Source organism: Pongo abelii, chromosome 12 (assembly GCF_028885655.2).
Source record: "Pongo abelii isolate AG06213 chromosome 12, NHGRI_mPonAbe1-v2.0_pri, whole genome shotgun sequence".
NCBI lineage: Eukaryota > Metazoa > Chordata > Mammalia > Primates > Hominidae > Pongo > Pongo abelii.
This window is the reverse complement of record NC_071997.2, coordinates 89,764,574-89,792,214: the sequence shown is the minus strand read 5'-3', so window position 1 is coordinate 89,792,214 and position 27,641 is coordinate 89,764,574. Positions and strand designations below refer to the sequence as shown.

General features: G+C 49.7%; 1 protein-coding gene across 5 annotated transcripts; it reads right to left on the bottom strand.

Moving 5' to 3' along the window:
• Positions 1–794: 794 nt before the first annotated feature.
• Positions 795–26,315, bottom strand: HAAO (3-hydroxyanthranilate 3,4-dioxygenase). 5 transcript variants are annotated; one of them, XM_024242233.3, is made up of 10 exons: positions 26,135–26,315; positions 22,193–22,271; positions 17,488–17,571; positions 17,018–17,124; positions 4,214–4,303; positions 3,864–3,907; positions 3,416–3,561; positions 1,568–1,636; positions 1,303–1,385; positions 795–1,223 (listed from the first exon to the last, which is right to left on the bottom strand). In XM_024242233.3, the coding sequence occupies exons 1-10, from the start codon at positions 26,212–26,214 to the stop codon at positions 1,145–1,147; spliced, it is 861 nt and encodes a 286-aa protein (XP_024098001.1). In that variant the 5' UTR covers positions 26,215–26,315; the 3' UTR covers positions 795–1,144. The 5 variants fall into 5 exon arrangements, with proteins under 5 accessions (XP_024098001.1, XP_024098002.1, XP_024098003.1 ...); XM_024242234.3 differs by lacking the exon at positions 1,568–1,636; XM_024242235.3 differs by lacking the exon at positions 4,214–4,303.
• Positions 26,316–27,641: the final 1,326 nt, after the last annotated feature.

Genomic DNA, 27,641 nt, shown 5'->3' with positions numbered 1-27,641 from the left:
CTCTGCCCACTGGTGCCTCTGAGGCCTCCAGCATCCCTAGATGCCCATAGCAGGCTCAGGGGGCCCTCTGGAGTCTTTGAACAGGGCACCTGTGCATGACAGGGGAGGGAAGGGGCACAAGGCCAGACACCCCCACCAACACTGCTGAGCTCCTGGTGCAACTTCATGCCCCTCTCCAGGCTGATCATAGTCTTTAGGTATTAACAGTGGTTAGCTCTGGGTGGGGGGGTTTTGTGTATTTCTGGGTTTTCTATAGTTAGCACAGATGACTTCTGTTATTGGAAAAAAACTCAACAGATGCTAGTGTTTTAAAGTTATGTAAAAAGACAGACTGGGCAACATGGCGAAACCCCCATCTCTACAAAAAAGAAAAAAAAATTAACAGGGTGTGGTGGTGCATGCCTGTAGTCCCAGCTACTCAGAAGGCTGAGGTGGGAGAATCACTTGAGCCAGGAGGGTCAATGCTGCAGTGAGCTCTGATCACACCACTGCACTCCAGCCTGGGTGACAGAGTGAGATCCTGTTTCAAAAAAAAAAAAAAGTAAAAAGAATAAATGAGAACAGAGAAGGAAGTGGAGAGATGACATCAGCTGTGCTCCCAGGACCAGGCATGGAGCATGCGTGGATCAAGTCACACACACAGTGAAGAATGCCCATCCACAAACAGGGATGCCCAATAACAGACCCTCCAACACGTCCATGGTCACCTCATGCCCTGATGCCCCAGACACACCACATGGTCCTGGGGGGCACATGGGAAGGCCAGCAATGACAGCCTGCGGCAGACTCCCAGGTGTGCGTTCCTCAGGAAGCCTTTATTGAGGGCCTTCTTGGTGTGGAAGTGCCGCACTGAGTCTGCAGGGACAGAGGAATGGGCAGGAGCGGGGCTGGGGGTAGACCACCTGGCAAGACTGGCAAGGCAGTGGGCTGAGGCTGCCAGAGAAGATGGGGAGCTGCTGCCTGCCCAGGGGCGTGGCATCTGGGCTGAGAAGGGCAGGAGGGTGGGTGACAACAATGTCCAGGTCTGTGGGGGACACAGCGGCAGTACACAGAGAGGTAGTGGGGGCTGGGAGAGTTGTTTGGCAGGGATGGCACTCGAGGGTGCTTGGCACACCTGTGGCTGCTTCAGGCCATGGCTAGAGGGTCACCCCAGGGGCTTCTTGCAGGCAGGGTCCTGGGTCACAGACAGGGCCACAGAGCCTTGTGTTCGCTCCCAGGCATACCTGTGGACACACAGATGAGCAGGGGTCACACAGAGCTGGACCCTGAGGATCCCAGGGAAAGCCCTCCCCGCGTACTCACGAGGTCCCAGCTAGCACCAGGAGGCTGTCATCAGGGGCCAGGCTCAGGCGCCGTCCCCCCATTGTCACCACCGAGGAGCCCTCCTGGAGAAGAGGAGCAGGAGAATCAAATGGAGACTTTTGGGCCTCATCACCTGGGTGAATGTCTGAGTCTGCCTGGGCCCCAAGGCCCCAAGAGTGGGCCCCGTGTGGGAGCCCAGGGCCCAGGAGCGGGCTGATGCCCTCTGGCAGGGGGTTCTGCAACCCTGTCCCTGGGCCCCACTTGCCAGCTGCCACAGCCACACGTCCACATTCTGTCTCAGGCCTTTGCTGCTGCCTTGCCCATAGGCGATCACCTGGTGGGAGGTGAAACAGAAACTTCTGGTGCTTCTTGCCCCATATGGGAGATGGTCTTGAACCTGGCCCCCAGACACCAGGCCTGCTTGGAGCAGGGTTGGGGCCCATAAAACAGCCCCATCACCATGTGCTGAGCAGAGACCAGGACTTGGAGAGGAGGGCTGCCTGGGCTGCAGGCCTCCCTGTGCCCGCCGCTGCAACAGGTATTTGGGATCACACATGCCTGCCTTTCACATGCAGTGCACCCGTGGTCCCTCTGATGTGTGCTTATGTGAAAGCATGCTCACCAGGGCACACGAGGGACGCATTTACATCAGCTTCCCAGAGGGTGCCACCTCCCTTTCTCCGAGAGAGGTTATGAGTTTGGCCTCAGGAGGAGGAGGGGACAAGGAGGATGAGGCTGAGGGCTCTCTGACATGCACCAGCCTGGAAGCACACAGCTACTATGCAGGGCCATGCTCCTGATGCCCTGGAGAGGGTGCATATTCATTAATGTAAACTGAAGCAGGTAAGAGCAGGGTATCGCAGAGGTGGGGTGCAGGGCTGAGTGGTACTGCTGTGACATGTGCGCATGTTCTCACAGCCCTGTGTAAGCTCAGGACGTCCCTGGTACCCAAGAGCAGCAGGCCAGGCCTCTACGGGAAGCCTGTGGCCATGAGCACCCCTGCACAGACTGACTCATTCAAAGCCCACGGGACGTGCCAGTGGCAAGCCGTAAAGCACAGGTGAACACAGGTCTCCCTGCACCACTCTTGCCCTCCCAGCCTCGTCCCCACACATGGTACAGAAACACCACTCTGGCCTGTCACTCCCCTGCTTCAATACTTTGGTGGAGGGCTGTTGTCTTTAGGACAAGTCCTCCCACCTTGCCTAGCCTAGCAGACCTACCAGGACCTGGGCCCTGCCTGCTGCTCCACAGTCCACCAGTCACACTTGTACCCCCACCCCCCAGCCCTGCCTCTGGCCAACTTCAGCTGCTCCCAGTGCCAGGCTGTTTCAAGCCTGAAACAGCTCATGCTCATGCTTCTCCCTCACCTAGAATGCTCTCTCCATCTCCCTTTCTTTCTTTTACAGACTCCTACACTAGCTTTAAAATGCAATGTGCACGTCACCTCCTCCAGGAAGCCTTCCCTGACTTCCCTTTCAGCCTGGGTTCCTCCTTTATCCTTCTATAGCTTCCCATAGCTTTTCTATCTGATACTTTATCACATGATTGTGGCAATTGTTGATTAACTTGTCCATCTCTTTAACAAACTATACATTCTTTAAGGTAGCAACTCTATCCTACTCTCTCACTAAAGCCTGAAACATAACAGGCATTTAATAAATGTGGAATGAAAGAAAGTCAGCCTTGTTTGAATCCCTCTCTCCACCCAACCCTCATTCCCAAACAACTCTCTCCCTTTTGGCTTCCAAGGCTGTGACTGGCTGAAGGCTCAGGAATTCCTAGCGAGGGGAAAACTGCAGACCCTCAGGAAGCTGCCAGTGAGTGGGGGAACCTCCAACTCTGAAAGTGAATTCAGATCTTAAAATTGCTTGGGACCATGTAGCCTCCACAGACTTCACTCAGAGCAAAGCCATCGCCCTCTGCGTCAGGGAGGGAGCACAAAGGCCTATGCTCATGTCTACAACCTCTGAAATGGGGTGTGTGTGTGTGTGTGTGTGTTTGTGTGAGTGTATGTGCGAAAGAGAGAGAGAGAGAGGCAGTGAGAGACAGACTGGTTCCCATTTTCCAGGGCTGCTGGGAGGATGCCTTGGATGCCCCAGGACTGCATTACCTGGGTCTCATAGGTGTCCCCAAACAGGCTGAGTGGTGTGCCTGCCTGCAGCTCCCTGCGGTGGCTGTCCAGCCAGGCATCCAGGGACATGGGCTCCATGATGGATCGTGTGCTCAGAGGGAATGGTGGCTCCTTGAGCAGCTGGTCTGCACCCACAGCATGACTATAGTCGGTGTCCTCAGGACCCAGCCCACCCAGCCCCAGTAGGCCCAGTTCCCAGGGGCCCCAGGTCTCAATTGCCAGAACAGGCTCTGGATCCAGCTCAATGATCAAGCAGCCATGTGGGGGCGGGGGGGGGGGGGGGCGGTACCATTGGCTGCCATCTTCTCAGTATCTTGAGGACTGGGCAGAGTATTCAAAAAGAGACTCCCCAGTCCCCTGGACCAAAACCCATCCTATTTTGGAAGGGGAGGGAGGGAAGGAGAAGGGCAGTTTCCAGCGGCCTCACCAGGGATGGGCTTTCCTGTTCTGTACTGCTCAGAGCTGAAGAACCTGCAGGGACGAACAGGGAGGAGCAGGAGTGGTGAGCACTCCCATTGGAGTGGCCAGCGACACACACATACACCACACTCACAGTCAGGTGCAGGTGCCCACACACACTCATGGGGCTCTCACACAGCTGTGTGTCTGCCATCCTTTCCCTCCCAGCGGGGCTGCTGCTCCCTCCTCCCCCCAGCCTGGCAGTGGGCTCTCTGGGCCAGGATCCCCACCCTGGGAGGGGAGACTTCCTCCCAGGCCATCAGGTGCTGATGCAGAGCCCCAGGAAAGCAAGAGGCAGGGGCTGGGCTGGGGGCTCACTCCTGGATGATGGGGGCCAACTGCGTGCTGAGGTCCTTGCAGTAGAACCACTTCTCAAACAGAACGTCCATGGTGTCGCCCACATAGTACCTGCCAGAGCAGAGGACAGGCAACCCTGCTGTCCCCATCTGGGTGGCTTCAGGGCAGCCCCACTCAGGCCTGGCTCTGCTTGTGGAAGTCCCTGCAGAGCCCTGCTGTCTGCTCCACCCCTGTTACACACCCTGGTGGTCACTGGTCACTTAACACCTTGCTCTTCAGAAGCACACGTGCGCCCCCTGAGAGGGCTGCTATCCCCAGAATTCACACGGCTCTCTCCGGTTCCCAAAACTAGACCCAAACTAGTTCCCAAAACTAGACAAAGCAGATAGAACTCTGAGACTCACAGAAGCTGAGCAATTTGGCAAGGATTACACAGCCTGTAAGTGGCGGAAGCAGGCCAGTCTCAAGACAATCTTAGAAACTTAGAGAGCATCTAATCGCAGTTCTTTTGTTTTTCCCAAAGAGGAAGCTGAGGCTGAGCCTGAAACCAGGGCTAGTGGCTGGACGCTCTGCTGGCCTGCAGTGCTCTAGGCCTGAGTGCACGGACACTTAAGAAACCAACATGGCCGGGCGCAGTGGCTCACGCCTGTAATCCCAGCACTTTGAAAGGCTGAGATGGGTAGATCATTTGAGGTCAGGAGTTCAAGACCAGCCTGGCCAACATGGTGGAACCCTGTCTCTACTAAAAAAAAAAAAATAATAAATAAATACAAAAAATAGCCAGGCATAACAAAAGATAGAAAAAAAAAAAATAGCCAGGCATGGTGGCAGGGGCCTGTAATCCCAGCTACTTGGGAGGCCGAGGCAGGAGAATTGCTTGAACCAGGAAGCAGAGGTTGCAGTGAGCCGAGATTGCACCGCCGCATTCCGGCCTGGGTGACAGAACAAGACTGTGTCTCAAAAGTAAATAAATAAGTTAAAAAAAGAAAAAAAAGAAGCCAACACGCAGAAGATGTCCCCCAGTTTAGGGGTTCTTCTCCTTTCAGGGTCATGATTGCCTTTGAGAGTTGGAGCAAAGCTTTGGACCTCTTTTCTGGGGTAAAGCTGATGTACATGTACATATAGCCTTCCGTAGACCCCTAAAGCCCACCCCAGCCCCCAGCCTGGCTCACTGAGCTCCTCCCCCGGCCTGAGGAGCACCTGGCAGGCTGGGATGGGCCCCAGGCCCCTGTGTGTGCTGCACATGGTGGGTGCCAGGAACGCCTGGTAACTGAATGCCTAATGCCCAAGCCCAGCTCCTGGGCCCAGGCCAGCTCTGTCTGCTCTTAAAAGAGATGTGGTCCTGCTGATGGGACATGCTTTACAGACACACAGTGCATCCACCCACCTGGCAGCCTAAATCCTATCCTGGGATGGAGCTGGCCACCGGAAAGCTTCATAACTGGATGGCAGTGCCCTCCGGGAACTGCCTTTGGAGTGGCATTTTAATGTTGAGTCCCTGGCTTTTATTAAAGGTCAAAAGCAGCCAGATGAAATGTGTTATTGAATTTGCTGTAAAATGATATTGAGGACACCATCCTCTCCATCAGACTCCCTATATTAAAGTCCCTTGTGACAAATTTTTTCTGGAAGATAAGACCACGTGTCTGTCTCTACAACAGACTGTTACACAGTAAATGATTATGCAGCCATTGTGTTTTTTGAAAAGATTTAATAGCGTAAGAAATACTCGGCTGAATGTGGTGGCTCACACCTGTAATCCCAGCACTTTGGGAGGCCGAGGTGGGTGGATCACCTGAGGTTGGCAGTTCGAGACCAGCCTGGCCAACATGGTGAAACCTCGTCTCTACTAAAAATACAAAAATTAGCCAGACATGGTGGTGCATGTCTGTAATCCCAGCTACTCAGGAGGCTGAGGCAGGAGAATAGCTTGAACCCGGGAGGCGGAGGTTGCAGTGAGCCGAGATTGTACCACTGCACTCCAGCCTGGGTGACAGAGCAAGACTCCGTCTCAAAAAAAAAAGAAGAAATACTCATGAGTTTCTTTTAAGTAAAAAAAGATATAGGTATGCATAGAAATAAGACAAGATGGAAGTTTAGGTTTCATTAGGTTTCATTGGTGACATGACAATTTTTTTTTGTTTTCCCTTTTTTATTATTTTGTTTTCTTGAGATATAATTCACATACCATCAAATTTATCCTTTTAGTAACAAGTAATTTTAATTTTGTTCACTTTGCATTCCTGTACTTTTCCAGATTTTGAGAATGAATGTGTATGACTTTGATAATCAGAAAAACAACAAGTATTTAAAAAATGCCTATTATAACAAAAGATGTGGGCCAAAGTATCCTGATCCTGGTGACCTGATGGGAAACTTGAATTTTTTTTAGTTAAAAAATACAACAAACAATGATCACGCCACTGCATTCCAGTGTGGGTGATAGATAGAGTGAGCCCCTGTATCAAAAAAAAAAAAAAAGAAACAAACCCAGCCAAACAAAACACTGTTGAGCTTTTGGAAAATTTATTTCCCTGAGCAATAGGTTGCTTCCTTCTTTCAGAGGAAAAGAATTGGGTGACTGATCAGAACCAAATGAGAACCCAGGCCATGGAATCAGAATGCTGACAGCGGGGCCTATGTTCTTCCCCTCTTTGGTGTTGACTCCCACTCCTCTCTATACTGTCCTGGCCCTAACTCCATATTTCTCTATAATGCCAGATCTAGCAAGTAACACTTTAGCAACTTTAACTTCTTTGTAATGATAACAGCACCTCCCCCATAGGATCGTTGGGAAGATTCAATGAATAAATACATGCAAAGGCCTTAGCCAGGCATCTGGCACATAGCAAGTGCCATCCAGATGTCAGTGTGTGTTGTGGAATGAGCTGGGGTAGAGAAACAAGCCGAAGGAGGCACTGACCGTGACTCTAAATTCTGCGGGGGAAGCAGCAGTTCTGGCTGCACTGGGGGAGGTGGGTGTGGCTTTGGAACCCCTCTGGCCCGCTTTCCACATCCCACCCCTCCCAGAAGACCTTGTGAAACGAAAATATCTTGGGCCCCTGAAATCACTAAACTAAAGGGAAATGTCAAGCTGAGAACTGCTTAGGGCTCAAGGCAAACCTGCCCCCTATTCTTTTTTTTTTTTTTGAGACGGAGTCTCATTCTGTTGCCCAGGCTGGAGTGCACTGGTGCGATCTTGGCTCACTGCAAGCTCTGTCTCCTGGGTTCATGCCCTTCTCCTTCCCCAGCCTCCCGAGTAGCTGGGAATACAGGCGCCTGCCACCACTCCCGGCTTCGTAGTTTTAGTGGAGTCGGGGTTTCACCGTGTTAGCCAGGATGGTCTCTCTCGATCTCCTGACCTCGTGATCCACCCCCCTCGGCCTCCCGAAGTGCTGGGATCACAAGCGTGCGCCGCCGCGCCCGGCTACCTGCCCCGCATTCTATTCAAAGTGCCCCTCTGCTCACTGAGATAAATGCATATCTGATTGCCTCCTCTGGAGAGACTAATTGGAAACTCAAAAGAATGCAACCATTTGTCTCTTTTCTACCTATGACCTAGAAGCCCCCTCCCTGCTTTGAGTCATCCTGCTTTTGCTTTGAGTTGTCCTGCCTTTCCAGACCAAACCAATGTTCATCTTACATATGTTAATCGATGTCTCTTGTCCCCCTAAAATGTATAAAACCAAGCCGTGCTCTGACTCTCTTGGGCACATGTCAACAGGACCTCCTGAGGCTGTGTCACGAGCGTGCGTCCTCAACCTTGGCAAAATAAACTTGCTAAATTAACTGAGACCTATCTCAAATTTTTGGAGTTGACATTTTGATAACCACAGAGGGATTCTGAGTGGAGGTGCCCCTGACCTTAGACAAATCTCCTAAGGGTGCTTGGTACCGGCGTGAGCTAACTTTATGGCTCAAACCAATAGGACAATTTGCTGAGGTCTGGGAGCACCCCCTCTAGAGAATCCCTGATCTCCCCAAATTTGGTCGAGATCTAAAGTTTATTTTGCTGTACAACTCCCTTTTTTTTCTGGAGTTTTACTTGTTTCCAACAAGGAAGGCAAGTTTTCCTGCTTCCATGACAATGGAAGGCAGGTAACTCCTTTATGGAATTTGAGCATGCTTTCAATAGGGAAAAGGAGGTTTTTTTCCTGCTTCTAGGATGCTAGAGAGCTGTCTTGAGCCTGAGACCCATCCCTAGGTAAGTAGCTGAATTGGAGGTTTGTTTTGGCTAAAGTTAACAATCAGCCGCTCTTAATTTCTCCTTCCCATTAGAGCGCTCAGTGATCATAGAAGCTGTGTGATTGTTTGTTTTGCTTCACTGTTTGTTGTTGTTGCTGTTTGTTTCTGTTTTGTTGTTGTTTCAGTCTTTTTCCCATTGGGTTTGATCAGCTCTACCTGACTTGATAAAATCCTAAAGAAGTTCCAAATTATAGGAAACAAGGCCTCTGGAGTGGCTAAATTCCCCGTCCCTCCCTACCAACACACACACGAAAAGGGCCGGGCACAGTGGCTCACACCTGTAATCCCAGCACTTTGGGAGGCCAAGGTGGGCAGATCATGAAGTCAGGAGTTCCAGACCAGCCTGACCAACATGGTGAAACCCCGTCTCTACTAAAAATACAAAAATTAGCTGGGCGCAGTGGCGCGCACCTGTAATCCCAGCTATTCAGGAGGCTGAGGCAGAATTGCTTGAACCTGGGAGGCAGAGGCTGCAGTGAGCTGAGATTGCACCACTACACTTCAGCCTGGGTGACAGAGCAAGACTCGGTCATGGAAAAAAAAAAAAAAAAAAAAAAGGTGGTCTGGTGGGGGGAGAAAAAAGGCCAGCAAAATGAGAAAAAAAAAAAGATGAAAGATTTTTTATTTTGACTGCTAAGGGGCTTGATTTACATAACAAGGCCACCTTTTGCTAGCCAGGCAAAACTGAAAGAGCAATGGCTGTACTTCTGAAACAGCAGCATTTTTTTCCAGCTGAAATACGGTAATGAGATTTAAAAAGATTTTTTTAAAGGAGCTCAATGGTTAAAAGTCAGCTTAATTAAAAGCTAACATCCAAGGGGTGTGTGTGTGTATTTAACCTTCATGCTTTTGTTTTTGTTTTTCTCCTAGGACCTTGTTTTTTTTTTTTTTGAGCAAAAGTTTGTTTCTTCTCAGTTGACTGAACTCTGTTTTCTTCATTTACTTCTGCTGTCTCTCCTTTCTCCTGCACCCTCTGCTGCATGAGGGACCCAAAATAGTTTATAGTAGCCTGGGGTTTCTTAAAGAAAATGAAGAAGACATTAGACTCCTTTTGGGGGAGAAATCTGTTTTTCCTTATGGAAACCCAAGAATATAAAAAGATAAATTGGTCTCAGCTGTTAAACTGCTTACTTTTATATTGTGTTATCTGTTTTTTTTTTTTTTTTTACTAAAATAGTTATTGTAACTGAGGTTACCTGACTCTTGAGTTTTTAAGGAAGAGTGTGGTTTTATCGCTTCTGGGCCTTTGGCTAAGATCAAGTGTGGAAGAGTGTGGTTTAGATACTTAGAAATGTCTTTGTTTAAAAAAAACTTTTTTTTAAGTGCACTTTAAAAGCATCACGTGGTCTAAGCTCATAATAATTCTCCCTTTTTGGAGACCCAGGATTCAGTGTGGGGTTTTCCCAGAGCTCAGAGATCCAGTTAAAAGATAGGTGGTCCCTATCTAAATAAAATTGGTATCCTTATACAATCCTATGATAGATTTCTGTAATTTTATGTTTGACTTGGCATCCATCTTTTTTTTTTTTTTTGAGACAGAGTTTCACTCTTGTTGCCCAGGTTGGAATGCAATGGTATGATCTCGACTCACTACAACCTCTGCCTCCCGGGTTCAAGTGATTCTCCTGCTCAGCTTCCCTAGTATCTGGGATTACAGGTATGTGCCACCACGCTTGGCTAATTTTGCATTTTTAGTAGAGATGGGGTTTCTCCATGTTGGTCAGGCTGGTCTCAAACTCCCGACCTCAGATGATCCGCCTGCCTCTGCCTCCCAAAGTGCTGGGATTATAGGCATGAGCCACCACGCCCAGCCAGCATCCATCTTTAATCTCCCTCTAGCACCATCAGACTTCTCTCTGTACCTTATGATGGAAATTTTGCTCTTTGATTTTTCACCTGAGTTGTTTCCTTTTTTTTTTTTGAGATGGAGTCTCACTCTGTCACTCAGGCTGGAGTGCAGTGGCGTGATCTTGGCTCACAGCAACTTCTGCCTCTTGGGTTCAAGCAATTCTCTGCCTCAGCCTCCTGAATAGCTGGGATTGCAGGTGCCTGCCACTACGCCTGGCTAATTTTTTTGTATTTTTAGTAGAGACGGGGTTTCACTATCTTGGCCAGGTTGCTATTGAACCCCTGACCTCATGATCCGCCTACCTCCGCCTCCCAAAGTGCTGTGATTACAGGCGTGAGCCACTGTGTCCAGTGAGTTGTTTCCTTGAGTATGCAACTTTAAGACTATTTAGCTGACAACTGCCTGTGGTTGTAAAACAGGTTATCAACAATCTGAAAGTCTGGCTGGGCATGGTGGCTCACACCTGTAATCCCAGCACTTTGGGAGGCCGAGGTGAGTCGATCACCTGAGATCAGGAGTTTGAGACCAGCCTGGCCAACATGGTGAAATCCTGTCTCTACTAAAAATACAAAAAATTAGCTGGGTGTGCTTGTGGGCGCCTGCAATCCCAGCTACTTGGGAGGCTGAGGCAGGAGAATCGCTTGACCCTGAGAGGCAGAAGTCACAGTGAGCCAAGATTGTGCCACTGCACTCCAGCTCGGGTGACAGAGCAAGACTCTTATCACAAAAAAAAAAAAAGGAAAAGAAAAGAAAAAAAAGATTCTGAAAATCTAAGATAGGAAAAAAAAAGTTGTTATGAATCTATAAGATGCACTTCTATTAGCATGCCTAAGACGTCTATCTATGTGTTGTGTACACAATGTTTCACCGCTGAAAATATAAAAAGGGGCTCTAATTAACTAAACTAAGTTCCTCTCAAAGTTAGTTCAGCCTATACCCAGAAATGAACAAGGAGAGCTTGGAGGTTAGAAGCAAGATGGAATCAGTTAGGTCAAATCATTTTCACTGTCTCAGTTATAATTTTGCAATGGTGGTTCCATAACTTTAAATAATGACAATCACAGTTTTTAGAAATAATCTAAGTAAATGATTAAAATAATTACGTAAATGCAATAGGATAAATACTTGTGGACAAACTTGTCATAATTTGGAATCTAAAGTTAAATTAAATAATAGATATTTCATTATTTGGGTACTTTCCAATAAAAATATATTTGTAGGAAAACATTCTTTCTAAAAAAAAGGTGTGTCCTTTTAAAAAAAGTGAACCATTTTATCTAATTTAAGGCTTATTTAAAGGTCATGTATAAAACAAGGTAAATGGAACCAGGAAATAAAAGAGATGTAAAGAAAGTTATAAAAACAAAGAGGTTTTTTGTGGTAAGAAAGCTTAAAGAGAAATAATTTCATATGAGAAAGACTCTTGTATGGTAAATTTAGTTGTAGAGTTAAATGACTGGTTGTTGAAGAAGGAGGGATGTTCAGGACAAACCAGAAAGTCCAAGCATAGCATGAATGGTCTGTGTAAGTCACAATAAGAGGATTTATTTTAAAAACCCAAAAACTTTTATATGATCAAGTTGTCACATTATTATTAAGTTTTGGGTTGCTTAGGAAAAAAACTGAGATTAAATTTTTTCAAAAGTTAAGGTTATTACATCTGTGTATCTCTCTGTATGTGCTTTTAATGTCCTTGTGACATTGAGTTACAGGGCTTTGACTCCTGGGTCTAAAAAGGACACCAGGTCCTGCTAATTTTTTTTTTTGACATGGAGTCTTGCACTGTTGCCTGGGCTAGAGTACAGTGGCATGATCTTGGCTCACTGCAACCATCCACCTCCCGGGTTCAAACAATTCTTCTGCCTCAGCCTTCTGAGTAGCTGGGATTACAGGTGCCTGTCACCACGCCCAGCTAATTTTTTGTATTTTTAGTAGAGATGGCGTTTCACCATGTTGGCCAGGCTGGTCTCAAACTCTGACCTCATGATTTGCCCACCTCGGCCTCCCAAAGTGCTGGGATTACAGGCGTGAGTCACTGTGCCCGACCAAGTCCTGCTAAACTTTAAACACTGACAGCAATTAAAGCCCCATCTTCAGGCCCAGTAGAAGATGCCAATCAAAATAAACTGCATTCCTGAAACACAGGGACAGAAATTAAAGCTCCTTAAGGCCCAGGGACTATCATGTAAGAGGTGGGCATGGGAGATTGTAAGGACCAATTTTGAGAGATAAAATAAGTTCAGTTTCTTGCTGGGTGTGGTGGTGGCTCACGCCTGTAATTCCAGCACTTTGGGAGGCTGGGGTGGGTGGATCATGTGAGGTCAGGAGTTCGAGACCAGCTTGACCAACATGGTGAAAACTTGTCTGTACTAAAAATACAAAATTAGCCAGGCATAGTGGCGCATGTCTGTAATCCCAGCTACTTGGGAGGCTGAGGCAGGAGAATCACTTGGACCCAGGAGGTGGAGGTTGCAGTGAGCCGAAATCATGCCATTGCACTCCAGCCTGGGCAACAAGAGCAAAATTCCATCTCAAATAAATAAATAAATAAGTTCAGTTTCTCTATAAATTAGTCATTAATCTCAAAGGTACACTGATGCAAGACCAGCACATGGGCCCCTGTGTCAGATTAAAACGGTTTTATTGAAGCATTAACTGACTCCTAAATAAAGGTTTGAAAGGTTTATGGAAATTATATCTTATGGTCAAGATATAATTTTGAAAACTGTAGGTAATTGGGTTCATGCTATTTTTTTTTTGAGACAGAGTCTCACTGTCACCCAGGCTGGAGTGCAGTGGCGCTATCTTGGCTCACTGCAACCTCCACCTCCCGGGTTCAAGCTGTTCTCCTGCCTCAGCCTCCTGAGTAGCTGGGATTACAGGTGCACACCACCACGCCCGGCTAATTTTTGTATTTTTGGTAGAAATGGGGTTTCACCATGTTGGTCAGGCTGGTCTTGAACTCTTGACCTCGTGATCCCCCCACCTCAGCCTCCCAAAGTGCTGAGATTACAGGTGTGGGCCACCGCGCCCAGCTTCATGCTATTTTTATTAGAGCTCATTGTCTGGAACATTAAGTCTCTTCTCAAAGAATGAAGGTTTTCACCTTTTTTGAAATCCTTGAGTTATTACTTTGGTTAAATGAATGATCCTATATTGTGATATCAAGAGTTTTAAACCTTTGATATTTGACAACCTTTCCAAAATCAAATGATAAATTATGTCTTTTTCTGACCTAATTAATCTGTTAAGATATTGGGTTCCCTAAAGTCCCAAAATGACATAGTTTGGCTTATTTGGTATAAAAATTATACAGGAAGCATTGCCAAATATGAAATGGTGTTTGGTTTTCTTTAGGCTGTATTTGTATAAATATATTATTGGTATGTATTCCAAAATTATGGGAAACTCCTATAATCCTGATAAAACTTAGTGTACATCATCAGTAATAATCATAATTATATTAAATTATTGTGTGCCACAGAGGTAACAAATTTTCTTGCCAACTGTGTCTTTGACTATGGCTGCCTTAAAACTTTTTGTCATTCACAGAAAATTGTCCTCTTTTGCTTCTCTTTAGGAGGTGGGTTTATAATCAGCTCTAGAACACAGGTGTTCTTTTTTTTTTTTTTAAGTTGGAGTCTCACTCTGTCGCCAGGCTGGAGTACAGTGGTGCAATCTCGGCTCACTGCAACCTCTGCCTCCCAGGTTCAAGTGATTCTCCTGCCTCAGCCTCCTGAGTAGCTCAGAGTACAGGCACGCACCACCATGCCCAGCTAATTTTTGTACTTTTAGTAGAGATGGGGTTTCAACATGTTGGCCAGGATGGTCTCGATCTCTTGACCTCGTGATCCGCCCACCTCGGCTTCCCAAAGTGCTGGGATTACAGGCATGAGCCAGCACCCGGCGAACACAGGTGTTCTTAAATGCAGGTTTCTGATAACTTTGGAGATTGTGACATTAGAATAGAGAAGAAAAACTTTCAGGACTCTCACGGAGAGCTGAAATGTTCATGAGTATCAGGCAGAACAGGAGTAAACTATGTAAACTGAACTCATAGAAGACTAAAGTAATCTTTTTTACTTTTGCTTTAAATGTTGCTGATCCTTTGTTTTATTTTGTTTTTTCAGAGTCAAGGAAACTTTTTTGTGTGTGCTATTGACAGCTTTTAACAATTTAATACTCCCGGCCGGGTGCGGTGGCTCATGCCTATAATCCCAGCACTTTGAGAGGCTGAGGAGGGTGGATTATGAGGTCAGGAGATCGAGACCATCCTGGCTAATACGGTGAAACCCTGTCTCTACTAAAAATACAAAAAAAAAAAAAAGTTAGCTGGGCATGGTGGCGGGCACCTGTAGTCCCAGCTACTCAGGAGGCTGAGGCAGGAGAATGGTGTGAACCCAGGAGGCGGAGGTTGCAGTGAGCTGAGATTGTGCCACTGCACTCCAGCCTGGGTGACAGAGCAAGACTCTGTCTCAAAAAAAAAAAAAAAAAAAAAAATTAGTATACTCCCGTGAACAAAATTTGGAACATATTTTTTTCTCTCTATCTGATTTCTCCAGAATTTGGAAGCTATTTGTGAGTATTCTTAACTTATGGCAATACAGTTATGTGCATAAGTGCAATAAGAATCTGTTTTCATTCTGCAACAGGACACAATTGGAGAAACTAGTTATTTTATCAAGGATTTGACTGGAATGGTGTGCTTTCCTTTAAGGAATGAAGCTTGGTTTATGGAGCCAATAAAAACCCTTTAGGGAAACTGGCCTCGTACCTTCCCTGTATAGGGTTCCTGACCTCTGGTAAGTAAAGGCCCTGTCTCTGACAGGCTCAAAAGCCTCAAGTTTACCTTGGAACCTCAAGAAGATCACCCAACTCATAGGTATTTAATAGCACATATCCATGGCTAGGCTTGGCTTTAAAAAAAGGCCTTATCTGAGATTCCTTCTACGGAACAAAGTTCCATCAAAGCCAATTTAAAAGCCTATGTAAAAAATAATTATTCTTGGCCAGGTGTGGTGGCTCATGCCTGTAATCCTAGCACTTTGGGAGGCTGAGGCAGATGGGTCACTTGAGGTCAGGAGTTCGAGACTAGCCTGGCCAACGTGGTGAAACCCAATCTCTACTAAAAAATACAAAAAATTAGCCGGGTGTGGTGGCGGGTGCCTGTAATCCCAGCTACTCAGGAGGCTAAGGCAGGAGAATCACTTGAACCCAGGGGGCGGAGGTTGCAGTGAGCCAAGATCATGCCATTGCACTCCAGCCTGGGCAACAGGAGGGAAACTTTGTCTCAAAAAAAAAAAAAATTATTCTTGCTGCATTGTATACAAATAATTAGGCCAAGTATAATAAAGCAAATCAGTCTTACCATGATTTGTCTTTAGTAAAAATGGGAAACTGGAGAGAGAAAAATTATGTTTTGAAAACTGTAGTATACCTGATGTTAGATTCTAGTCTTGCCTAATGTTTTTCAATTTTTATTATTTTTCTCTGATTTGGACTGAATTCTAATTTTTCTTGACTACAAGTCTTCAAAATAATGTTTTCAATTTTTTTACTTCTTTTTTGGTTTGTTTTTCCCAACTTGGAGTCACTGAAAGCTGAGCTGTGCTTTCTTAAAGCCCTGAAAACTGAAGCCTGACAACTTAAACTTCAGAAGAAAATGTCAGCAACCAATTTACATACCTAAGCCACTTTCATACTTGCCTACTGATGTGTGAACTTCAGAGTGATGTGGCCTATATCGATTTTCCAGGATTGCTCTTCTGTTGGTTGTTGTTTTTCTCCCTTCCTCCCCATATTTTCTCTTTGTAAGACATGAGACTTCACAACCTTCTAAAACTGAACTTCCCTAATAACTTGGGATCTACTCGTCTAGGAATAAACCATCCTAGCCATGAGACATCAGACAAAACCTGGGACCAGAGACTCAATTTCTTCTAAAATGCTTTCTCCAAAAGATTTTAAAAAGAAAAGGGGGAAATGTGAAAGGAAAATATCTTGGGCCCCCAAAATCACTAGGCTAAAGGGAAAAGTCAAGGTAGGAACTGCTTAGGGCAAACCTGCCCCCCATTGGATGCAAAGTTACCCCTCTGCTCACTGACATAAATGCATATCTGATTGCCTCCTTTGGAGAGGCTAATCAGAAACTCAAAAGAATGTAACCATTTGTCTCTTATCTACCTGTGACCTGGAAGCCCCCTTCCCACTTTGAGTCTTCCCACCTTTGCTTGGAGTTGTCTCACCTTTCCATACAGAACCAATGTTTATCTTACATATATTGATTGGTGTCTCATGTCTCCCTAAAATGTATAAAGCCAAGCTATGCTCTGACCACTTTGGGCACATGTCATCAGGACCTCCTGAGGCTGTGTCATGGGCACACGTCCTCAACCTTGGTAAAATAAACTTTTAAATTAACTGAGACCTGTCTTGAATTTTCAAGGTTCACAACCTCACGCAGAAAGCACAGATTCTGATTCCAGCCAAAGGTCATCAGACTGAGTGAGCTTCCAGGGGGTCACAGAGAACAGAATGCACCCCACTCTACCCCTCCACCATCAGCCAACAAAGACAGGATCTCCACTGCCTCTGCTGCGAAGCCCTCCTGCCCACTCAGTGGCCAGGACGTGCTTTCTTGAGTCTATCTAGGATCCCTTCAGCTGCAGTTTGGAGCTGTGCTCCTCTGCTGTTTGCCCTTTCTCTGCCCCAGCCCTCCAGACAGAATTTACCTGAGCCCATCTAGCTCGGTCTCCAGCCGCCTTCGCTCAACCACCAGCCCCACAGTATTGGCAAACCTCTGTGGTGAGTGGGGCACCCTGGCAGGCAGGAGGAATATCTGCAGTGGTAGAGATAAGGTGCACAGTGAGGCTGCTATCCCTCATGGAGACCTTAGCGCCCCCAACATCCTGGGCATCCCCAGCTGACCCCCGGGCAGCAAAGGGGTACTGCTTGTCTACCCTGGGCCCTCTTCTCTGCCCAGCCTCTACACCAGGGAACCAGAGGGAATGTTGGACTGTGCTGAGGATGGGTCAGCCTGGAAGAGGAAGGATGGGGAAGGGGCAGGTTGGCAGGGGAAGGTGTGGGAGAGCAGGAAAAGGTAGGGAGGACAAGACCTCAGCCAGGGCCAGGATGAGTGGACAGGGCGGATTCCAGCTGTGGCCGCCTTTCTCTTCCCCACCCTGCTGGGATCCGGCCTCACCTCTCCCTGCCGAATGACCACATCCCGGTGTTTCCCTTGCTCCAGGACTCGGAGAACCATGTCTCCCTCCAGCTGGTAAAATACCTGTGGGACAGGAGAGAGGCTTGGACCCTCCCCACTTTCTCTTCCAGGTCCTTGGCCACTGCCCAGGCCCTGAATTCTGACTGGGAAACCTGAGAAACTTTCTGAAGGCCTCGGAGTTGATGGGCAGCTCCGTCACGTCTGTCCTGAGGCCTGTCTCCCCGGTGCATGCCATGGAGTGCCAGGGACACATGGGATCATGTCTTAGACACGCAAATGATGACCAGAGTACCCAGGATGCAACAGTGATTGCCTGGCTGGTGGGCAGGAGCTGGATGAAATGCTCACTGGGGAACTGAATGACCCAGCAGTCAGGTAGGGGACCCCACCCATTTACTGTGTGCCAGGGGCTGTGCCAGGCACTTTTCCGCCAGAAACCTTCACAGCAACCTCTAAAGGTATCATTAACCCCAATCAGCAGAAAACAAAGAAAGAAAACCAAGGCTCAGAGGGTAAAACAGCTGGCCTAAGGTCACATAGCTGGTTACTCTCCAGCTGGAGCAGCAGCTTGGACCCAAGGCCATATGTGGCTCTGGAGCCACTGGCCAGAGTGACACCTTGGCAAGGGGTGGGGCTGTGGAGGTTGCTGGCAGCCTGGGATGGGTTAGGGGCTGTGGGGGATGGGAGCACATGCCTCTTGTGCTCTCCTGGGGGTGGGGGTGGTGGGGCGGAGGGGCTCCTACTGCATTTTTCCGATTCCATCCTAAGTCCCTAATTTACTGAGATCACCCCATGGAATTGGGAGGAAGAGGAGGAGGCAGACCAGTTTTCTCTCCACCAGTCACTCATTGCCTGGGTGTTAAAAGCCTCAGCCAAATATTTGAAGGAATGTTATCAACAGCATCTACTAAGAGAAACCAAGCTGACCTCAAGGGACCTAGAGAGATGTGGCTCTGCAGTCTGCCACTAGGCACAAATAGTCACCCCCCTTCTGAAGGGCAACTCGGCCATGGGCGTGAAGTGTCCTGGCAGTTCACACCCCGGGGGGGACTGTGGGGTTTCTTGGGATGCAGGGCCCTTAGTGCTAAAACTGAGAAAGTTCTAGGTGAATCTAGATAGCTGGTCACCACACAACCTTGACCTCAGTAATTCTACCTCAGGAATGAGACCTCAGCTCATCAGAGACATACCTGCCTAGTGGTGTACATTCAAGGCTGTTTTTAATGCAGTGCATAGTTAAAAGCCCTCAGCTCTGCCAGGGTGCTATGTGCCCTTGGTCAATTCAGTTAGCCTTTCTGTACCTTGGTTTCCTCATCTACATAATGACAGTTATCTACTCAAAATGTAGCTGTGAAGATGCCAGGGATGCTTTACACATATGTGCTCAGCGCATAGTAAGCCCTCAATAAGCCTCTAGCTATTAGTATTGATGATCGTAAGAAGGACAAAAGTAATGCTAATATAATTATAGGACAAATGTAAATATTTGATGGTAGATTCAAAATATGGAACATTATGCAGCCATTAAAAACTACGTTTTTGAATAGCTGTTAATAAAATGGGAAAATGGAAAATGCTAAAGTTACGTTAAAGATTCAAAGCAATACCCAGCAGGGCTTTAGTTTGTAGCAATACAAATATAACAGAGGCAGCCTGTTCACAGCGGCCCTCTGCGTGGTGGGATTATGAATGAGGTAAGGATTTTTCTTTCTATATTTCTCATATTTTCTACAAGGAACAATGTTTACTTTCCTTATTAAAAACAACCCATAGGCCGGATGTGCAGGCTTATGCCCGTAATCCTAGCACTTTGGGAGATGGGAGGATCACTTGAGGCCAGGAGTGGAGACCATTCTGGGCAACATAGTGAGACCCCATCTCTACAAAAACTAGAAAAAATTAGCTGAGTATGGTGATGTGTGCCTGTAGTCCTAACTATTTGGGAGCCTGAGGCGGGAGGATCACTTGAGCCCCAGAAGTTGAGGCTGCAGTGAGCTATGATTGCACCACTGTACTCCAGCCTGGGTGACAGAGACCCCATCTCTAAAAAACAAAAACAAACACAAACATGAACAAACAAAAACCCCATAAACATTATTTAATACAAATAATAAGAAACCTACCAGGTTCTCTTATAGGGAGCATTTCAGTATGCTCTCCTCCCCCAACTCTCCAAGCTGGGAGGAAGCCTGTGTGTGTGTGAGTGTGTGTGTGTGTGTGTGTGTGTGTGTGTCTAGGGACCTTTCACAGTGGGGGAGGGGAGGAGGGACAAAGGAAAAGTTGGGAGAGGGGAGTCTGGAGTGACCCTCTGGGCCAGATTTAAACCCTTACCGGGCAGGCTATATGATATTTTCTCTATTTTCTCGCTCTTGTCCCCTGCTCAGAGGCCTTCCCTGTGATGAGGGGCAGGCCTGGCCTGGAGCAGAGGTACAGATCACTGAACAGCAGAAAATCCTGAACAGCTGTGGGCAATCCTAAAGGAATTATGCTCAGTTTGGAAGTAAATGATGTTTGGGAGCCTGGGGCTGGCTAGAAGATTAACTGTACTGGCTCAGGCAGATAATGAATAGAATCTGGCTTTCTGACCTGGAAAGGCCTTTCGGGCAGGCCAGGCGGAAAGGGCGGGAGGTGTAGAGGAACAATGCATATCAAGCACCAACTCTGCACCAGGCTCTGTGCACATACTCTATGTACATTGAATTCTTCCACCAGACAGGGGCTGTTGTCCCCATGTACTTATGGAAACAGGCTTGGAGAGGTGACATGATGTACCCTGTCCAAGATCCCGGGGTTAATAAGCGGCAGAGAATTCCCCCAATGCAAGTTCATCTGCCTCTGGCCCCCCTGCACCTGCACGATCCAAGAAAGGAGTGAGGTAGGTGGAGTATAGGTGGTAGGTGGCGCTGGGGAGTGGGGAGCCGGGCCAGGGAGCTGGAGGTACCCTGACCGCTATTGCAGAGGCAGAGCTCAGTGAGGAGGAAAGTGTGGTTTGGTAAGAGGTGTGATTTGAACCCAGGTCTGAGCAACTCCCCTTTTCTCACTATTCAGGAGGAGCCTGGACCCTGAGTTACGCCACTTCCACAGCACAGCCTGGAGTCTCCCCAGGCTCCAGCTGGGTGAGGATAGGCAGGGACAGAGAGGAGGCCGACCCTAAGCCCTGAGGCTGCCCAAGTGCTGCACCACCCTGCCACCAAAACCTCAGCAGGGTGGGACCAAGCCCTGTCACAAGCCCACCTCCAGCCAGATTCCTCCCAGACACCTGGGCATCCCTCCAGAGTGAGGACACCTGCGCTGGCCAGCCCTCCTTATCACTCAATCACTCAGCTTCCATCTGAGTCAGGACATGGGCTGCTGGCCAGGCCCCTCAGGGGACACTCAGGCACCTGAGCTTGCAGAAACCATGGGATGGGGCATGGGGCAGAGGCAGCAGGGGGTGAGAAGGGAAGCAAAGACAGAGGGAGACAGGAGAGGCGGGTGCTGAGACCAGGGCCAACAGAGAAGGCAGAAGCCTCTGGAAGACTCCGCAGCCAGCTGTGCCTCCCATGCCATAGCCGCGCCAGGTCTACCCACCTCCTCAGTATAGTTTTAGATTTTCCTATTGACTTTTTCCAGCAAGGAAACGGTCTCCAGTGAGGTGTGTTTGTGAGAAGGTGGTGGCCAGGAGAGGTGCAGGGCCCCTGGAGCGTGAGAGGTGAGGGTTTGGCTGGTTCTGCTGGCCCAGGGCCCGTGGTTTCTCCACACAGCCTTGGGTGTCCCAGTGCACACATGAGGTGCTCAGCAAATATTTGTTGAACAAGTGATTCTCCCATGCTCACCACAGTCCCTGGCTGCGGCCCGGATGCCCTCAGTGGGGACAGAGGCTGTTGATCAAGCTGGACTCTGGATCTTGAACCCCCAGAATGAGGCTCCCTGAGAGGATGGGGAGCCCTTCTACTGATCCTTTTCCACCAGAGGAGATTCTGTGTCTCTCCTTAAGGGGACACGCCTTTCTCTTTAAATTTTGCTTTTGTTTATTTATTTTGGGGTAGGTAGTAGAGAAGCACAGTCCAAACTTCAAGGTGCAAAAGGTGATTCAAGGCAAATTCCCCCTCCCACCTGCCCCAGCCACAAGCCACGAATGGGTTTTGCAGCCTCTAGTTAAGGAAGGGCCACCCTGCCCCAACTCCTCCTTCAGCTCCAGGCACCCCCTACCATGCCTACCCCTCAGCCACTAGCTCCTCCTCCCTCAGCCCCTCGAGCTCCCTCTGCCACCCACTCAGCCCAGCCCTCACCCACGGTGTTTCTGCACTTTGCTCCTGTCTGCGGGGGAGGATCTCATTTTGGAGACCAGTTGAATCTGTCAAGTTTGTGGGGAGGGGACCAGGACATCCCCCCGCACATGGCCAACCCCTATATCCAGGGGGAGGATGCCCCACGGCTAAAACCTCTCTCACCCGCAGGGCGTGGGCTGTTTCCTGGGGCTCCCCCAGCAGAGGTGCTAGCTCTGGAGGCGTCACTGCCTGACCACCAGCTTGGAGGCAGCAGTCGTGCCCTATGATTTCAGCTGTGCCCACTCCATTCATCAGCCACATGTCCACCCCTCTCCAGTCCATCATCTCTGGGCCTCGAGTGGGAAGTGCCCCCTCCCCCCAGGGCCAGGCTCCTTGCCCGCAGGCCTAGATCCAGGGAGACCAGTCAAACCTACCTCTTCACCCTCTTCGATGTGATAGTCCTTCCTGGTGTTGGGGCCTCCGACAAACATGACTTTGAGCTGCTCCTGGTGCCTGCAACGCGCAAAGTGGGGGAGATGTTCTAAACCATCTCCTAGGAGTGAAAAGAGCAGGGGTCCTGTGGGGGCCAGGAGGGAGCCTGAGGGCCCCTGGGAGAGGAGCAGGGCTGTTTTGGCCTCACCGTCCCTGTCCCCCAACTCTCATCCCCAGTTCATGGCTGCGTGCATCTAAGTGTCTATGTGTCTGGGATTGTGTCTGTGTGTCTGTCTGTCCCTGTTTGTGTGTCCCCCCACATCGTCTGACCCAACAAGGGGAATGACGATGAATGAATCTATGGCTTCATCAACCAGGCTCACAGGATCAAGATCTCGAATTACAGGAGAGTAGCAAATTGGAGGCCCCTTCCCAGGATGGGGCAGTGTAGGGGCAAAATGACCTTGAACTGCCACTCACCCATGCTGTCTGACTATAGGACCCTGCACTCTCCCCTGGCTGGAGGCATGGCTCAGTGGATGCAGGAGACCGTGACATCTAGCAGGGGCCTCAGGCGGTATCAAGTCAGTGTGGCATGTGTTTACAAGCACAGGCCCTGGGGCATGTTACTAACCTTATCTGTAAAGTAGAAGAACAGTTCTTACCTCACAGAATTTAAACAGAATACATGAATTAATGTTTGGAAGCTCTCAGAATGGTGCCTAGCATATAGTAAGCACTATTTAAGTATTTGATAAAATAAATAAACCCGGCCAGGCATGGTGGCTCATGCCTGTAATCCCAGCACTTTGAGAGGCAGAGGCGGATGTATTGCTTGAGGCCACTAGCCTGGCCAACGTGGTGAAACGCTGTCTCTACTAAAAATACAAAAATTAGCCAGGCCTGATGGTGGGCACCTGTAAACCCAGCTAGCTGGGAGGCTGAGGCACAAGAATCGCTTGAACCTGAGAGGTGAGGTTGCAGTGAGCTGAGATTGCGCTACTGCACTCCAGCCTGGGTAACAAGGGGAGACTCTGTCTTAAATAAATAAATAAATAAACTCAATATAACCCTCTCATTTTACAGCCGATTTAGCCAGCCAAGAGACGGTCACAAAGCCAGGGAATGACTGAACCTGAGCCAGGTCCCAGGCTCCTTGACTCCTATGCTGGCGCTGGGTCTGTGGGGCATCTAGTCAGCTGTTTGGAACAAAAGGGTGCCCAAACTCCTCAGTCTTTCTGCTGTTGGTGTGGTGTTACCTTTTTATGGGAAAAATACCTCAGCACCTCCTGAGAACAGCCCGCCCCATCCCCACAGCAGGGTCCCCTTTCAGGGTGCAGACACTGGGGGTGAATAAGCAGCAGAATGTGTCTGGATGGGGCTTCAGGGTGTTCTCAGGTGGCCCTGCTACAGAGGGCAGGGGCGAGGGCTTTCCTCTGGGAAGGGGAGGCGCTGGGTCTGGGACCATTTGTACACACAGGGCACAGCAGCCTAGAGGCTGCCTGCATGGATGATGATGGTGTGGATGGCAGGGGAGGGGCTATGGGGGAGGTCTGAGCTCCCAAACTAGACTGGCAGGTCCTTTCTGAGTGTCCTGTCCTGTGGGCTGCTTTCCAGCCCAGCTGGGAGGCATGGAGACAAGATGGAAGAGCCAGTCTCTTTCCTTTTCCTTCCCTTTTGGGAGGCTGGGCCCAATAAGCCAGAAACACACGTGTCGACCTGATGTTTGGAAAGGTGGATGAGGTCGCAGGGCAGGAGGAGGCTGTCATGAACAGTCCATGCTTAAAGAACTTAAAGCTACATAGAGCTTCAAGGAGGGGAGGGAAGCTGCGAGGAACTTGACTGGGGAAGGGTGTGCACGGGAGAGCTGGGTGCAGAGGCTCTGAGATTAGAAGCACTGGGGGTGAGCTTGGGGAATGATGTTGAGAAGGCTGTACCAGGAGGGTGGACCAGCCGTGGAGTCTGGTCTTGGCCTAAGGGGTGCCTGGGAACCTGGAAAGTTTATTTATTTATTTATTTTTTGAGATAGAGTCTTGCTTGCCACCCAGGCTGGAATGCAGTGGCACGACTTCAGCTCACTGCAACCTCTACCTCCCGGGTTCAAGCAATTCTCCTGCCTCTGCCTCCTGAGTAGCTGGGACTACAGGCGTGTGCCACCACGCCCAGGTAATTTTTGTATTTTTAGTAGAGATGGGGTTTCACCATGTTGGCCAGTCTGGTCTTGGTCTTGAACTCCTGACTCCAAATGATCCACCCGCCTCAGCCTCCCAAAGTGCTGGGATTAACAGGCGTGAGCCACTGTGCCCGGCTTGAAAGTTGTTTTTTAAAATCAACCTCACTGAGATGTAATTTAGGTACATACAGACAATTCTTAAACAACTCCACTCAAGAACTCTTTCAACCCCCACCAGTCAGAATGCATAAACCAGACCTGCCCCTCGTCTGCCCAGAACTCTTCAGCAGCTTCTCACCTTGCTTGGGGGTATTATGGGCTGAATAGTAACCCCTCCTGTAAAATTTATATGTTGAAGTCCTAACACCCAGTACTGCAGAATGTGACCTTATTTGGAAATAGGGTCCTTGAGATGTAGTTAGGTTAGGATGAGGTCATCCTGGAATAGGGTGAGCCCCTGATCCAATATGTCTGGTGTTCTTTTAAAAGAGGGAAATTTGGACACAGACACACACACAAGGAGACTGCCTTGTGAAGACGAAGGTGGAGGTGGGTGTGGTACAGCAGAAGCAAGAATACCAATGATGCCAGCAAACCACCGAATGCTAGGGAGAGGCCCGGGCAGATGGACGCGAGACCTCAGGGGGAGCGATGGGAGGACTGAGAAGGAGTGACCGCAGATGGGGATGAAGTGGTGGAAGGAGGCAAAGATGATGCTACATCTTTGATTGGGGGTGGGCAATAACAGTGGTAGAAGAGATCTTTGGGGAGATATTGACTGTTGGCCATGTGGTATTGCATGGTGACCAAGAGTGAGCGTGGACTCTGGAGTCAAACTGCTCCATGGGTTGAGTCTGGAGCCTATCCCACAGGCGCTCCGTGACACTAGAAAAGTTAGTGTCATATGAAAATCCCCCCTCACGGCGCTACTGTGAGAATGAGATGAGATGATGTAAAAACACTTGGCATAGTCCTGGGCCTGCTGTTTGCTTTAAGGTGCCACCCTACTGACCATGTCCTGTGGACACAGCAAAAATGGGGAATGTAAAGCTTGATCTAGCCGGCATGTGAGGCCCGGCGATGGAACTGGGAGGATGAGGGAGGTGACCGTACCACAGGGGAGGGCCTGAGAGGTCTGCCTGAGAAAGATGGCAGCTGGATGGCCAACCCTGTTGGGTGCTGCAGGCAGAGGCTACTGGCAGAGGTGGCCTAGGGGGGGTCTGGTGGTGTGTGTGTGTGTGTGTGTGTGTGTGTGTGTGTTCGTGCACACCTGCATAGAGGGGCCCTGGAAAAAGCAAGACATCAAGATCTTCCCAGAGGAGCGGATTCTCTACCTTCCCGTTTGCCTGTGGCCTCTGGGACAAGGTTGGGGTGTAGGATTTGGCTGCCCCAGGCCTACATTCTAGTGCACTTCTGCCTTGAAAACCACCCTCCCCACACTTTTGGGTTTTCCCAAAATGCACAGTGTCACTTGGGGTTGGAGAATTGTTTCTCAGCCCTGGAAGGAAGGGTGCACCCTGTCATCTCATCTCCTACAGCCTCAGAACCAGCTCGGCCTTCTTCAGAAGTCAAAGCCACAGCCACAGAAAGAGGAACAGACCGATGTGGTGGAACCGGAACTGCCTGTCTCCATCTTCCCCCAAGAACCAAGAGATTGAAGCGGCCCTTCTGCAGGCTTCTGGGTCCATTTTGGGAGCTGGAAGGTGAGGGCGCAGATGGAGGAGAGGGAGGAGGCGAGGGCAAGGGGAGGCCATGGGGGTGCTGGACTCACATGAGCTTGTTGCAGACCGGGGGCTGGAAGGAGCCCCGGTTCTCCTCCACCCAGGCCCTCACTCCCACGCGGCGCTCCATGACTGTTCCGGGCGCCTCCTCGCAGCGCCGTCCTCCCGCCGTCGGAGGCCCGCGGCTCCGCCCAGCCGCCTTTTTAACCAGAATCCCAAGCTCACGAGGCGGAGCAAACCCCCGCGACCCCGTGGTGGGGGCTTGGGGCCCGCGGACTTTGGCCCCTGGTGGACTTTGGTCTGAGCCCGCCGCCTTCCGCGCCACCCCAGGCCCTGGCGAGCGCGGCGGCCGCAGCACTGGGGAACGGCGTCCCGCGCCCCCTGCTTCTCCGCGGGGCAGGGGCTCGGTCCCCGCCACCGTCCCTGGGGCGCCCCACACACTGGCGCCTGCGGTGGGGCCTGCTCCCGGCGGAGGACAAAGAATCCAGACCCTTCCTGGGCGCTTGTCCCCAGACGTTCCTTCCCTCTACGCCCCGAGGGGAACCCCAGGGAAGGTCCCCAGAAATACTGCAGTGGGGAGATCGCGGGTTGGAAGTCTCAGCGCCTGAGAACACGGTGCTGGCGCTGGGCTCAAGATTTGGCTTTCCCATCTGGAAAAGGGGAATGACTGCCCGGCCACTCAGGACTGCGGCGCTCACCCAGCGGGAAGTCGCACGGCGGTCCCCGCAGGTCCCGATTCAAGGTGAGCCCCAGACCTGCTGCGTGCGGCCGGCAGACTCCGCCGCGGGCTCGGCGAGGGGAGCGGTGCAGGCGCCGAGCTGCGGAGCCCGGGCTCAGGGCAGGACCGCAAGCCCTCCCCACCTGAGGCCCAGCCGAGCAGCCGCTGTCCGCGCAGTGTCGCAGTGGACCCCGAGCCCCGTGCTGAACTCCTTAGGCATCTTAGGAACATACTCAGTTCGCACGCAGCTATGGGAGGAATTTGGCAGATGTGGACACCGGCCTCAGTGTCCTCACCCTCGGGAATCTCGGGGTGTTAATGATGACAGCCGTGTGTGAGAGACTCTAACAGTTATCCTGGGGGTGAGGGGCTGGGGCGCTGGGCCTGGGCGTGCATGTGTGAGGAAAGAGAAATCTGCCCGGGTGTGGAGGATGGAGAAGGCTGCCTTTCTGCAGGACTCAGCATTCTTAGGAAGTTTGGAGGAAGTGGGAGCTGGGAGGGAGGGGAGGAGGAAAATGGCTCAGGCCCCTGACACCAGAACCCAGACTATAGAGTTTAAGAAACTAAATGCCTCCAAATCCTGCCCTCACAGCCCTCCTGGCCTGGGCTGGTTTTCTCAGCATTCCAGACATAAAGACTCCTCTGGTGCAACTCAAAATCAAAACCCAGACAGATAGGAAGCCGAATTCCCCACTGAGACCCTCGCCTTTCCTCTCTGACGCTCTTTTTTTTTCTTTCATTTTTCTCTCTCCTTCTTTTTTTTTAGTTATTTATCTAGCACAGTTTTAGCTGAGCACTTCTTTCTAGAATATCGTTTTGCACCCAAATAACTCACACCA